Raw genomic sequence first — 14,088 nt, 5'->3', positions numbered from 1 at the left:
ACTGGCCATGACATGGTTTCTTGTCCCGGGTGGTCTGATATCTTCACACAACAGTCTCTAAAGTGATACAGAGCTGTGCAGACAACGAACAGCTGGGTGAAACTAGAATAATGGAGAATGAATAGACTGAGTACAGAGGATGCACTGACTAGACCTGGATGACAGCAAGGTAATGAATCTAAATAAAACTCAAATGTGGTCAACAGAAATGTAGTTCAGACCTTTGAGAACTCTTGGGATGAGTGTTTTTTTTTAAAATACTCAAAGCAGCTTGACTGAGATAGTATTTGTGATGTGAACATTAGGAGATCAACACTTCCAAAAACAGATAAAGTAAATAAATCAATTAATAAAGTGATTAAAAAGAAAGAAAGTAAAAAAGAAAGAAAACTCACCCTGCATTTTCACGGTTTTTACTTCTAAATAATGTCATACAATCAATACAGTCATCAGTGATGTAGAAAAACACTGGCTTTCATCAGCTATACAGAGGCATGTATTAATAAGAATTAACAAACTAACAACTATACAAAAAATACCCTTAAAAAAACATACAAATCAAATCCAATCCTAACAAATCCATTAAAAACATGAAGAAATCAAACAACAACTTGCTTTGAGAATGAAAATTATAAAGTATTTGCTACAATCAAATTGGCTTAAAAAAATGCTGAACAGAAAAGAACTGCTAAATAATTTAAATGAGGAATCGTTTGTCAACCAGAGTTTTTCTGGCTAGGTTCCTGCGTCCTGAGACATTTCGAATCAGCCTGAAGATCTGCGAGAAGACACATACACACAGATTCTGATTATCATCTGATTGATTCTAAACAGTCATAACCATTCAAAAATATTCAGTCCTAATAAAAACATTTGGCTTAAGAATAAAATAATTGTAACGATTAAATTGCTGAATTTACATATATAAACTACAATAAAAAAAATGGGTCAGTCAGAAATCCATTAATCTTAAAAATTCACATTTAAGATTACCGTCTTTAATTTAATTTAAAGATAATTATAATTATACATTAACCAATTCAATTCAATTTGTATAGCGCTTTTAACAATGAACATTGTCTCAAAGCAGCTTTACACAGATAATGTGGTGATAAAGAATGAATAAGATGTTCTTTATAAGTGTAAGTTTGTCCCTGATGAGTGAGCCGGTGGCAACTGTGGTAAGGAAAAACTCCCCGAGATGGCATAAGGAAGAAACCTTGAGAGGAACCAGACTCAAGAGGAAACCCATCCTCATCTGGGTTGCACCGAATGTCCATTTATTACAGCTAAACAATGTTATGGTGTGCAGTGATGGTGATCAGATGTGAACTGTTGACATTAACTATAGTTTTGCACAGGCTTTGACCAGCACAAAGTAGACAAAATAGAATGGATATATTTAATTTCTGATCTTTCCCAGGCCAAAGATGAAACTGTGTCATTAGAAGCACTGTATGAGGGCCAAGACATCAAGTAGTCAATAGAATAATTCAAGTCAAGTTTATTTCTATAGTGCTTTTTACAACAGATATTGTCTAAAAGCAACTTTACAAAATGTAAGAGTTAAGGTGAACGATGTGTATTGACCCCTGATGAGCAGCCATGGTGACTGTGGCAAGGAAAATCTCCCTTAGATGACATGAGGAAGAAACCTTGAGAGGAACCAGACTCAAAAGGGGAAACCATCCTCATTTGGGTGACATCAAGAGTGTGATTATAAATAATTAATCAATACAGAACACTGGAGAGTGAGAACTAACATGAGCATAACTCAGTATACTCAAAAAAGAAAGATTATATGATGAGAACTGTCAGCAAAATCAATATCTATACACCTTAACTAAATGGTTATCGAGCATCCATTACTGGAATCTCCTAAAGGGATTGTGTAGGGTCTGTGGGAGTCTAAGACAATCACATGAGCACTATATAATGGGTCTGAGAGCCATTTAAGTACCTGATAAAAACCAAGATGCTCAAAGTTGAAAATTTGCCTTATTAGAATATACTTCACATTATGCTAGGTATACATGACAGTGTTTTTTTTTTTTTATTAAACATTTCCATCTCTTTTAAACACACACCTGCACCCACACAGAAATATACTGACCAGTTGCTGTACATATGTTAATACAGCTGCAAGAATGTAGTTCTGGCTTCCAAGATCGACGACACAGAAAAAGAGTGTGTCAAAGATCAAGAGCGTCGCCTCGTTCCCGTAGAAAAGCACCTCTGCGAAGGAGTGGGAATCATCTGGGAAGAAAATGCAATTCCATTTGATTTAAAATGCATTTTTAACAATGGAAATGGTCGCAAAGCAGCTTCATGGATATCCGAATACAGGTATAAACTTACAGGTATTCCTAGGAATGACATGAGCCACAAAAACTAATGTACAACATTTATGTTTTTGTAAATGAATAATTTGTAATAATTAAAAAAAGTACCATTATAAAAAATGCTTTTGTCGAGCGGTTCAATGAACTCCATTCCGATGACTCTTTCGAAGAGAAGTTTATCTTTTACAATATAATCCATCTCACGATGACCCTGTTACAGGAAGCATAAAAAGATGACCGTGCTGCACACAGTGCCATGCTTAAGAGTAATAAAATGGAGTTCGCAAGTCTCACATGGTCGATAACGGAGGCGAGAAAGCGGTTCATGGTGTGATAGGCTCTTGTGTTCTGCTCGAAAGGGTTTGGCGAGGCATCGATCAATCGCGAGGGCCCATTACTCTGTGTAATGATAGAAGAGAAATTAATAGTAAAGGTCCAAAAAAAACTAGCATTTCTAGGAACAACTGGTATATCAATCTATATGCCCTGACTTGTCATGCTAAATCACTAGCTATACTATGTGGTTACTATCTAAACTAAGTGGTTAGTAAGTTACTACTACTAAATAAAATTAACTTGCGATCTTATAATCTGTCCAATGGTGTCAACATGTTGGTCTACTGTAATTTAAATGAATGGATTCCTACTTCACCTACAATGGAGTTCAACCACCGGTTCATACTGGTGCTGTTGAAGTTTCTTCCTAGAAAATCATCTCTACCATCTTTACCTATGAAGTGCCTCTATGACTCTCTATGTGTCGAAAACCAAAAACTTCTTATTGGATTAAAAAATCGCAGCATCAACCAGTAAAACAGCACATTATCATGAAGAACATCACAAAACCCTCAATAAAAAGATATTTGATTTGATGAGATATAAAAATGCTAAATATAAACATATTTAATGCGTTTTGAGGAACTGCAATAAAGAAATCCATATCCCAACAGAAAAAAATATTTAGGATGAAAGTGTGTGCTTACTCTGTTGAGAGGCTCCAATATGCGATCATACTGCGCCCTCAGACGACTTGTAATGGAGATCTGAAAAGTCTGAATGTCAGAATTAGGTGCCAGTCCTCTCTGGCCGCATAGATTCTCCTATGGAATTCATCCACACACACACACACACACACACACACACAGGAAACACATTTGTATCAAGCATCATTAATCAAATCAATCAAAATCGATTCAAAGATTCAAAGAAATCTTACAGCTTCTTTCTTCAGGTTCAAGTTCATCTCCTCCATGTTCGTGTCGGCGTGGCCATGAACAGACCGGCCGTGGATGTAGTAGCCGAAACAGCGCAGAGAAAGCAACAGCACCGATACCTAAAACACACCCAATATCGAAACACATACAACAAACACAATAATTCAAGCGCAACTTCATTTAAGGTCCCAAATTATGAAAAAAATCCCCAAAGCATGAATTAGTGTTATAATTTAGTGAATGACAAAAGCAATGGGCATGTTGTGTGCTTTAACCGAAAAAAAATAACTGCAAAGAAAAGGGGGAGGGTTAGAAGGGTTACAGTAATTGACAGTAATTGCTGTGAAAATTAAGCACAACTAGAGACTGAAGAATGTCTGAAAGTTTAAAGAAAAAAAGAAAAATTATATATATTTTTTTTATGTAAACCTTTTTACGTAAACTTTACGATCTTCGTTGTCCTCAATTTTTTATAAAAAAAAAAAAAAACAAATTAATAATAATAAAAAATAAATAAAATAAATATATATATATATATATATATATATATATATATATATATATATATATATATATATATATAAAATTCATTTTTAATTAATTAATTTATTTTTAGTATTATTTTTAAATAAAAAATGATGAGGACAACAAAGATCGTAATGAAGAAGAAGTTAATAACTGCATAGCAGTCACAAAATACATGAAGCACTTTGGGTTCATCGGAGTCAGAAAGAACCCAGTCATCCTTTAAATGTAAATTAAATGTAGGACTTGCATGAAAGAACAACAGGCTGGGGGATACCACTCTCGAGCCGGAGGTTAGCAGGTGGTAATCACCGGTATTTATACCTTTGCTGTTGCCGGCCTCCCAGCGAGTCGGGTCAGGGTATTGTTTAAATGATCAATGAAAATCATTGTCTCAGACACCGTTTGGTTAGAGATAGTCCTTGATGGCTTGCTGATTCTCCCAGACTCATTAAAGTTAGACTATGATTAAGATTGATAACACTGAAATTCTACATCAAACTATATAACTACTTTTGTGAAATTTAAGCCGTTTTGCAGATGAGCTTAATTTGATATACAGTAAAACCCTATTGGACGAGCAACTAATAGTACGAGCAAACGGAGATACGGGCAACCTCGCTCGTCCAATGGGGTTTTACTGTAGCGTGGGGTGGAATCTGGGTTGAGGCAGTCTGTAATTCTTACAAAATATATATATATATATATATATATATATATATATATATATATTGTAATATATATTCAAATATTTTGCCATTTGTGAATAATGGCTCTCACTGGGGTTCCCTGGAGTCTGAAAGCATTAGAAATGGCTTTATAACCTTTTCCAGAATGATAGAAGTATCTCAATTACTTTCTTTCTCATTTGTTTCTGAATGTCTTTGGATTTTGGCATGATGTCTAGCTTTTGAGGATCTTTTGGTCTACTTCACTTTGTCAGGCAGGACCTATTTAAGAGATTGAATGTGAACAGGTGTAGCAGTAATCAGGCCTGGGTGTGGCAAGAGAAATTTAACTCTACTGTGATAAACCACAGTTTTAAAAGCGGACAAACACTTTATTTACACAGGGCCATGTCGTTTTGGATTTTGTTTTCCCTTAGTAATAAAAACCTTCATTTAAAAACTGCATGTTGTGTTCACTTGTGTATCTTTTACTAATATTTAAATTAGTTTCATGATCTGAAACATTAAAGTGTGACAAACATGCAAAACAATATGAAATCAGGAAGGGGCAAACACTTTTTCATACCACTGTATAATACAATAATTATGTAATTATAAATAGGCTTCTTCAAATTTAATACCTGTACCATTTTTATTTTCATATGAATTTTCTCTTCTTGCTTATTACTCAGTTTAAAATCTATGTACATTTCTCCATTTTTGCCCAGTGAAGAGAGTTGATTGCTCAGTAATAGAGACGTGCATCTCCATAACTAAGGCAGTGCGATCCGATCTCGATTTTGATTTGATTCAACACAGTGCGATTCAATGCTGTATGTTGCAATGAAAAAAATACGATGCTATGCAATTCAATATGGTACAGATAGTGTTTTGTTGTTTTGGTTCAGACAGACAGCAAATCATAAATTTTCCTAACTGCCTTTTGACTCACAAACAGGCCTTTGTAGTGCAAAAAAAAAAAAAAAAAAAAAAAATAAAAATATAAATATATATATATATATATATATATATATATAAAATTCTTTTCATATATAAGAATTCTTTTCATTCTTTTCCTGTTCTCTCTCTGGGAAGATGCAGCTCTACCTCTGCCATGTTAATCTGTATTCATTGTGACTCTCAGGACATGCGTCGGTCTCTGCAGTGTGGTGCTGAGAGAACGCACTTGAGAGAACTTGAGTGAACGAGGAGAAATCAATCTACATATAAAATATTGGTCACAAATTATTTGCCACTTTCTAAATAATAAAATTATAGTGCATCTACAAATAATTATATATAAATAAATCGGTTTTCACTGATGCAAACTTGTTAAAAATGATGCTCGCGATACAAATGGCAACTTGTATCCAATGCACTCGATGCATCGCATCGTTAACTTTAATCGGTGGATCGGTAAAACCTACCACCTCTACTGGGATATTTGGTAAGGTCAACTGATGAGGCCCTGCCTCCATACATAATATCGACCGTAGACGAGTGACAAGACTTAACAAGCCCAGTGGCAAAAGGAAGGACATTCATATTTTCACTTCTCACTTCTCACAAAAAACATAGTGTTTTTGCATATCTTCTTTTCTGGGTCAGCTCACCAGAGAGTCACTATAGCAGTCATTTTCGCTTGTACTTAACTTGTGCATGTTATTAGGCTTGCAAATGGTTTTATTGTGTTAGTTTTTAGTGTGATTACATTCTGCAAACCGGCATAAGGAATACATCTGCTATGCAGACTCACGTTGCTGATGGAGCAGAGATCCACGAACTGGCGAATCTTATCTTCCACAAAGCGATCGTAGAAAACTGAGAAGAAGATGATCTGGAGAAAAGAAACATACGTTTATGTTTGTATATGTACATGTACATGTATATGTATATGCTGAACCCTGGATGTATAAGGAATAAAATATAATTTACTTTCCATGAAGTTGATCATTTATCCAGTTTTTTTTTTATTCCATTTACTGGACACCATGACAATCACATACACTATATTGCCAAAAGTATTGGGTCACCTGACCTTTCCTCTGGAGGCACTCAATTCTATAGGACGTCTTTAAATTCGCACTAATAAAATTTAGCATTCACTTGAATTCGGAAACCCAAACCTGTTCCAGCATGGTGATGCCCCTGTGCACAAAGTGAGCTCCTTGAAGATCTGCTTTACATGCTTTGAAGAGGAAGATCTTGAGTGGTCTGTTATAGAGCTCTGATCTCATCCCTACTGAACACCTTTGGGTTGAATGTGAACGCTGACTGCACCCCAGGTCTCCTCACCTACATCAGTACCTGCCTTTCCTAATACCCTTGTGGCTGATGAACACAAATATCCATAAGCACACTCCAAAATCTAGTGAAACATCTTCCCAGAAGAGTGGAGGGAATTATAAGAGCAATTTGAGTCTAAATGTGGAATGCAATGCTCAAAAATAACACCATGTGACCCTTTTGGCAATATAGTGTACATTAAGGTATCTATAAACAGAAAAAAGTATTACAAAATGCTGTTTTGGTGGATCATTTAATTTCACAATTTCCTTACTTTGCTTATTCTTTCCATTTTAATTCTGCATTCACTTATTTATGTGCAGAACCAGATGTTTATCACATCACATTTTATTATCTACAAATGTGCTGGGGAGGATATATGAAGATGCCCTTGAAGGCCTGATTTAAGGCATAGTGGGAGTTTTTCCCTTTAAGGAATGAATTAGCGCACTTGGCCTGGAAGCTAAATACATGAACTAATTCTTATGTCCTTGGTGTTATGTTACACACTTTGCACACACTCATATTTATACCCTGGAGTCACATGGTACCTTTGTTTTTTTCTAATTTCTTTATCTTAGCAATTTCCCCTTATTTTCCCGATATCACCTTCTTTTTTCAGTTCCCCTTATCTTCAAACCTTGGTTCTCCACCCCTTTCTGTGATTCCATATTTGGGTTTTCCTGTTTAACACCATTACCCTTATTTTCAGCCTTTCTCTGTTTTAATTTAAAAAAGTATGTGTATAAAACCTTCACTCTCTCAGCCAGGTACCGCTTCATCCTGTTCTCAGCCTTTCAAGTGTGGACAACCATTCTGCGGCCTATTTTGTCTTCCTGCATCTGCAATGTGTAAGTGTTCTGCTTTTCTACTTTTCTGAACTGACTATGTTACATAGATATAATCTATATAAATACTCTAAAGTGGAGAGAGCTTATCCTATGACAAATGTTTGTATTATTGGTGTGTGTGTGTGTGTGTGTGTGTGTGTGTGTGTGTGTGTGTGTGTAAGTATGGGTACCTGAATGAATCCAATGCTGAGCCACATAGCAGCTGCCACACCGTAGCGCAGAATGCGGCTGTAGTCAGGTATGTATTCCTCTGTATTCCGCTGAAGCTCCGAAGAAGGATCTCTCAAAGCAAGGCTGGAAAAACTCACTACCTGTCAATACCCACAAAAGCACACACACCAATTTTAACCATGCATACGCACGTAGATTTAAGGCACTGCATGAGGAGCATCTCACCTCCAGGAAGAAGAGCACAGAGATGATTTGGAAGGTTGGGTTGATTTTACGGATGGTCTGGATCTCGTTCCATTCATTCGCCACAAAATACGTTCTCCAGATGCTGACTGTAGGTGCTGCGCTCTTTCCTTCACCACACCCTGAAAACACAGGTTTACTTTTGCTAAAGTAATTTAAGATAAAACATAATAAAACATTGTATGGAAGGTATAATCTGAATTATCACACACTTGCTAAACTAGAGATTATACATTTATGCTTAGATTATACTTAGCCCCATAGCTAAGCTGATAAGAAGCTGATATTAAAGAAGAGATGGGAACCAATGCCTGGCACTGCGTTACAAGAAAGATAATAGGAATAACCTTCTACAGGTTTACTGGACTTGCTGCTGCGAGGTCTTTCCCAGTCTATAAAGAATATATCCACTGACATCTGCAACCACAACTCGTGAAGAAACTGCACAGCCTACAGGATAGTGAAAGAGGATTAAATGTATTCAAATGAGTTTTAGAAAAGTTTATTTCTGGTAATTCATGCGGCTGTGTTTTAGAAATAGTTAAAAGCATCTACTATGAAAGATAAAATAAAAAAATGTATTTAGAAATGTATTAGTTTTATTTTTATAAAAAATATTATTGTATTTTTCACCTTTAGTGCAAAAGCGCAGCCAACGTATATCACAAAACGGTCCTCTTCAGCTGGTAATGGCAACAGTACAGATACAAACTGCTGTGCCTGGACAAAATACACGAGAAGTGAAAAATACAAACTTGTTGATAACATCAATACATTTTTACTTCACTCTCACTCTCAAAATTGTGTTCAAAATTTTATACCAAAGCTTCAAAACGATATATATATATATATATATATATATATATATATATATATATATATATATATATATATAATAGATAAAGCAGTGTTCAACAGTTTGATAGATAGATAGATAGATAGATAGATAGATAGATAGATAGATAGATAGATAGATAGATAGATAGATAGATAGATAGTATAGTATAACATTTGTTGTGTAATACTGGCAATTAATAAATTCATTAATTAATTACATAAAGTTTTAATTTTTTTTATAAACCAACCCAACATACAAAAATCTAAAATTATTTTGCAATTATTATACACAAAACACTGACCTTATAAAAAATTAGCCAGTACAGACCAGTTCCCATAGTGATGAAAAAGAAAATGTTTGCCAAATCTCCGGCGTAGAACAGCAAGAACTTCAAAATGGTCTGAATGAAATAGAGGTAGGTACTATTTTAGAGGTCTATTAATAATAGCAATAATAACAATAACATAATAATAACCTACAATATAAATATTTTCTTTTTTTTATTATGCATGTCGATATAATTCCAAAGCAGCAATTAAAAATGTTTTAAAAAGGTTGTGAATGGTTAAAGAAATATGAAAGTGTATTTTAGAATAGGGCAATTATGCCATTTATAATATTCATGCATTAAAACCCTTTTGCATCTGAACTGTGACTCACATTTGACACATACTCCAAACAACTTGTATTAATAGTTCAAATGAACATGAGATTCTCATTTTGTAGATTTAATATTTCTTGGTCACTTTGCTTATTGCTTCCATACATTACCCACATTGCAGCTCGATTGTCTTCTGATAGATGTGCAATAGGATTTAGCCCTTATGTCATCTCAAGTCAAGTAGCTTTTATTGTCATTTCAACTATAGGACTAAGGACTAAAGTAAGTTGTCCTAACCACATGAAGTGCATTGTGTGCAACCAAGTGCAATCAGATAATACAAGACAGGGTAGGACTGAATAGCGCCACCAATAAACCATTTCATGACACTGCTAACTAAACGATTGAGCATTTCATGTGGAAATTATTTGAATATCCTTTACTTTATCTCATGCATAAAATCTGTATTTTATTAAAATGTAATTGTATTCGTGCTGATTCGTACTATTTGTGAATGTTACTAGTGTGGTATGATTTATCATGCAGTATCTCACAAAAGCGAGTACACCCCTCAAACTTCTGCATACATTTAAGTATATCTTCCCAGAAGATGTAGAATATACGCTATATCTGCCAAAAGTTTGCGGACACCTGATCATAAGTTTGGTATGTGCTTTTAGAGAATTCTACATTTGGTCCCAATTTGCTCTTATAATTCCCTCTATTTTTCTAGGAAGATGTTCCTAGAAGATGGGAAATTTGTGTTCAAGTCAGGTACTGATGTAGGGTGAGGAGGCCTTGGGTATGCTGTCAGTGTTCCAGTTCATCCCAAAGGTGTTCAGAGGGGTTGAGATCAGCTCTATAGCAGGCCTTTCAGTACTCCCCAAACCATGTTAACAATATCTCCATAAAGCTCGCTTTGTGCACAGGGGAATTGCTATGCTGGAACAGGCATGGGCTTCTTCAAGTGAACGCAACATTTTATTACGCCATATCCAAAGACGTCCTATACAATTGTGTGCCTCCAACTTTGGGGTAACAATATAGAGAAGAACCACATATGGCAGGAAAACTGAGGTGTCCCAATACTTTTGTCCATATAGTGTATCTGCACTGCACTGTACTATCTCGTCGCTACTTCTACATTGATTTTTCATGAATATGATGAGAAAATGATGAGATGGTTTCAGCTTTTTCTCCACAAAATCCCAGTATCAACTCCTTCTTTTAGTGTGTGTGTATACTGCATTTCATTGGCTCTGTACATGTACCCTGCACAATGACAATAAAGTTGAATCTAATCTAATCTAATCTATACATGTGCGAATATGTCTTAGTACATGCACTTGCCTTTACGTCAACAATAGGGGAGGCGATTCTTCTCTTCCAGCTTGCTGTCTTCAACAAAGAGTACACAACTGCTACTCCACCCAACACACCAAGAGCAATCTGGACAAAACCGCACACACATCATCATCATCATCATCATCATCATCATCATCATCATAAAACAGAACTAAACATAGTCATTTAAACACTTACATCGGTTTTAACTTGAGCATCGTTCTGATCCATTTCATACTCCAAAGAGAATGATACCTAAAACACACACACACACACACACACACACACACACACACACACACACACACACACACGTGAACACCTTTGGACATATGGTCAATACATACATTTCATACTTGATATATACCTACAGCTACAGTTTGCTTGGCCTGGTCAGTGATGAGAATATCAGTATAGGACACAGTCACCAGAGGAGGGTACACCTGTCCATTCTGGGTATTTGGAACCAGCTGAAACCTACAAGGCACAAAACACTATTAGTAAGAACATAAGACATTCACAATTATCATTGTGCGATTATCATTAACGCCTGTGAATATGGCTACGCAATATTAATAGATATTTTACAAAGAAAAAAATTTGAATAAAACAAAAACCATTGATATGCACACTCGATCTTTTCAATGCTATAATATCATTATTATATCACTCAGGGTAATATACATATATATCCACAGAGCAAAAACAAATAAATAGAGAGATAAATAGAGAGATAAAAAAATAAGGAAAGCCAAACATCTGATATTAAATTTGGATCCATTTGCTCTATGTATGCCAGCACTTGCTGCTTAATAGAGACAAACGTTCGACTGCAGAATTTAGTGGAGAACCGAACCATCTTCTCCAATATGAGATGATTCGCAAGATCCCTGATCCAGTGACTAAAAGAAGGTGGAGATTTGTCCTTCCATTTTACGCAATATATTACCACACCTGGTCATCAAGGTTGAAAAAGAAATCATATTGTTTGTTTTACCCAAACAGAGTTCTTTACTTAAACCGAATATGGCAAGAATAGGAGAAAGATTAATAGTTAAACACAAAACGTCTAAAAAGAAAATGAAATATTCCAATATCGCATGCATTTTACCTAAGTTTTAAGTTATTGGCCACACGAATAACTCTGGGGGTCACACTCATTTCTCTGCCGCTTAAAGTGTCTACGACCAGCAGCCTTCGCGTCAGGTACCAGCTATTCATGTTAGAGGCTAGGACACACACAAACACAGAGATATATTAGGAAGAAAAAGAAAAAGAAAAAAAAACACAATGGCAATTAAGTGTATATTCAGAATCGGTTACGCAGGTGATTATTTGATTTACTGACTGTCCATTTAGAATTACATTTACAGCATTTGGCAGATGCCCTTATTCGAGTGACTTACAATTATTTTATTTCTACAACTGAGCAGCTCAGGTAGAAGAGCCTTGCTCAAGGTCCCAGCAGTGGCAGCCTGGCAATGCTTAGGTTATTCAATTGACCTGCATGACACTGTGAGGTTGAATAGAAGCATAAATGTGTGTGTGTTTAACCATCACGTTTAAAGACAAACTGCTGCCCTTAAAGCCCAAATATATCAGGTAGAATATGTTTATATTGTTTATCAGGTATATAGAAATTACTGACTCATAAAGCACATCACTGCTGCTGCCAAATGAAATTGAATGTAACCTGTGTCAAAGTTATATAGTATGTGAAATGTACATAAATAGCAAGCAACAAAAACCAGAGATTACACTAAACCATTATACATACAGAATGTGAAAAGTGTAAACACCCATGTTTTATCTCAGGTTTTAGAATGTGATTTAGAAACCAATGAAGTGGAAGTGAAAATCAAACCGAAATGTGAAAACACCGTAGGCTCTGTGGTGTTGAACGTTGTGCAGAAGTGTGTGACGGAGGTTGGAATTTAATCTCCCCACAAAAGAATAACGAGATCATGTAATATGTGTGTATGATCTATGCTAATCAAATGATGGCCGCATTTTGGTTAATTTAAAATGTAATGGTGATTTCGGGTAATGTCGTTTTTTACTGATCAAGAAATTATCAGCCTTCTATTTAGGGAGAAGAGACCTGGCTAAAAGACTGGAAATGGTCAAGACAAAATTAGAGAGAAAAATAAAATAAAAAACAGACATTAAATTCTATATTAAATAATATCTGTAATAGGATAAATTTGTTAATGAGATTATTGAATGTGACCGTAAAAATGCAATTGGAAAACTAAAGGAAAATAAAAGGAATCTTATTTAAATCACTGGGTTATAGAATTCGTGGTGCATAAAAAAAGTTCTCAGCACTGGATTTTATAACGCAACAGCATACCATAAGACCTACATTGTACTGCTGTATGTTACCTTGGTTGATAAACTGGCTGTTTAACTGCAGATTGAGATTGAGAATAGGCACAGGGACGAGTCGTGTATCTCCCGCGCTGTTCTGCTGCGCCATGAAGATATCATAAAACAGAGGCTCCGGATACGCAGCCAAGAGATCCGACACTGAAAGGACACACTGAGAAGAAACAATGTGAGCAAAAAATAGACCATAGCGACTCCTGACTGCATACGCATGATCACACGTTACTCACGTTTTGCTTGTATGCCGTCCCAAACGTGTAAGCAGCCTGCAGTCTGGTTATGGTGTCTGGACAAAGCTGCAAAAAAAATCCAGCAATATATTTATTTGCTATCATGACTGATTTAGCTATAATGGGCCAATATACAATATAATTATTAAAAAATACATTATTTATGAGAGAAAGTGAGCTCTATGAAGATATGGTTTACATGGATTGGAGTGTTTTATTCTTACTTGCACATCACTTGCATTTTAATCTCCTGTCCGTGACCCCGTCAGCGGACCACATCCTCCCAAGTTATTTTCCCGGAACTTTTTCAAGGTTAGTGAAGCCCAAAGAATTTTACTCCCAGCTGCAGTGTGTGTGTCTTTTTTTCCCCTTAGTTTTAGTGTGTGC

At 35.6% G+C, this 14,088-nt stretch overlaps 1 protein-coding gene across 1 annotated transcript in view; it reads right to left on the bottom strand.

The window, feature by feature from the left end:
* Window positions 1-397: 397 nt before the first annotated feature.
* tmem67 (transmembrane protein 67) overlaps window positions 398-14,088 on the bottom strand; it is a 29,675-nt gene continuing 15,984 nt past the window's right edge. Inside the window, exons 11-28 of the mRNA XM_046877426.1 lie at window positions 13,702-13,767; window positions 13,469-13,625; window positions 12,195-12,312; window positions 11,455-11,560; window positions 11,282-11,338; window positions 11,090-11,188; window positions 9,440-9,538; window positions 8,934-9,020; window positions 8,648-8,750; window positions 8,283-8,422; window positions 8,057-8,197; window positions 6,506-6,586; window positions 3,559-3,675; window positions 3,326-3,442; window positions 2,637-2,741; window positions 2,451-2,553; window positions 2,114-2,256; window positions 398-778 (exon numbers count right to left, since the gene is read on the bottom strand). Of these exons, the coding sequence (XP_046733382.1) occupies window positions 698-778; window positions 2,114-2,256; window positions 2,451-2,553; window positions 2,637-2,741; window positions 3,326-3,442; window positions 3,559-3,675; window positions 6,506-6,586; window positions 8,057-8,197; window positions 8,283-8,422; window positions 8,648-8,750; window positions 8,934-9,020; window positions 9,440-9,538; window positions 11,090-11,188; window positions 11,282-11,338; window positions 11,455-11,560; window positions 12,195-12,312; window positions 13,469-13,625; window positions 13,702-13,767 (1,920 nt within the window). The 3' untranslated portion in view covers window positions 398-697. The remainder of the gene's footprint in view (window positions 779-2,113; window positions 2,257-2,450; window positions 2,554-2,636; window positions 2,742-3,325; window positions 3,443-3,558; window positions 3,676-6,505; window positions 6,587-8,056; window positions 8,198-8,282; window positions 8,423-8,647; window positions 8,751-8,933; window positions 9,021-9,439; window positions 9,539-11,089; window positions 11,189-11,281; window positions 11,339-11,454; window positions 11,561-12,194; window positions 12,313-13,468; window positions 13,626-13,701; window positions 13,768-14,088) is intronic.

The sequence above is a fragment of the Silurus meridionalis genome, chromosome 21 (assembly GCF_014805685.1).
Source record: "Silurus meridionalis isolate SWU-2019-XX chromosome 21, ASM1480568v1, whole genome shotgun sequence".
NCBI lineage: Eukaryota > Metazoa > Chordata > Actinopteri > Siluriformes > Siluridae > Silurus > Silurus meridionalis.
This window is presented reverse-complemented; position numbering and strand designations above follow the sequence as displayed.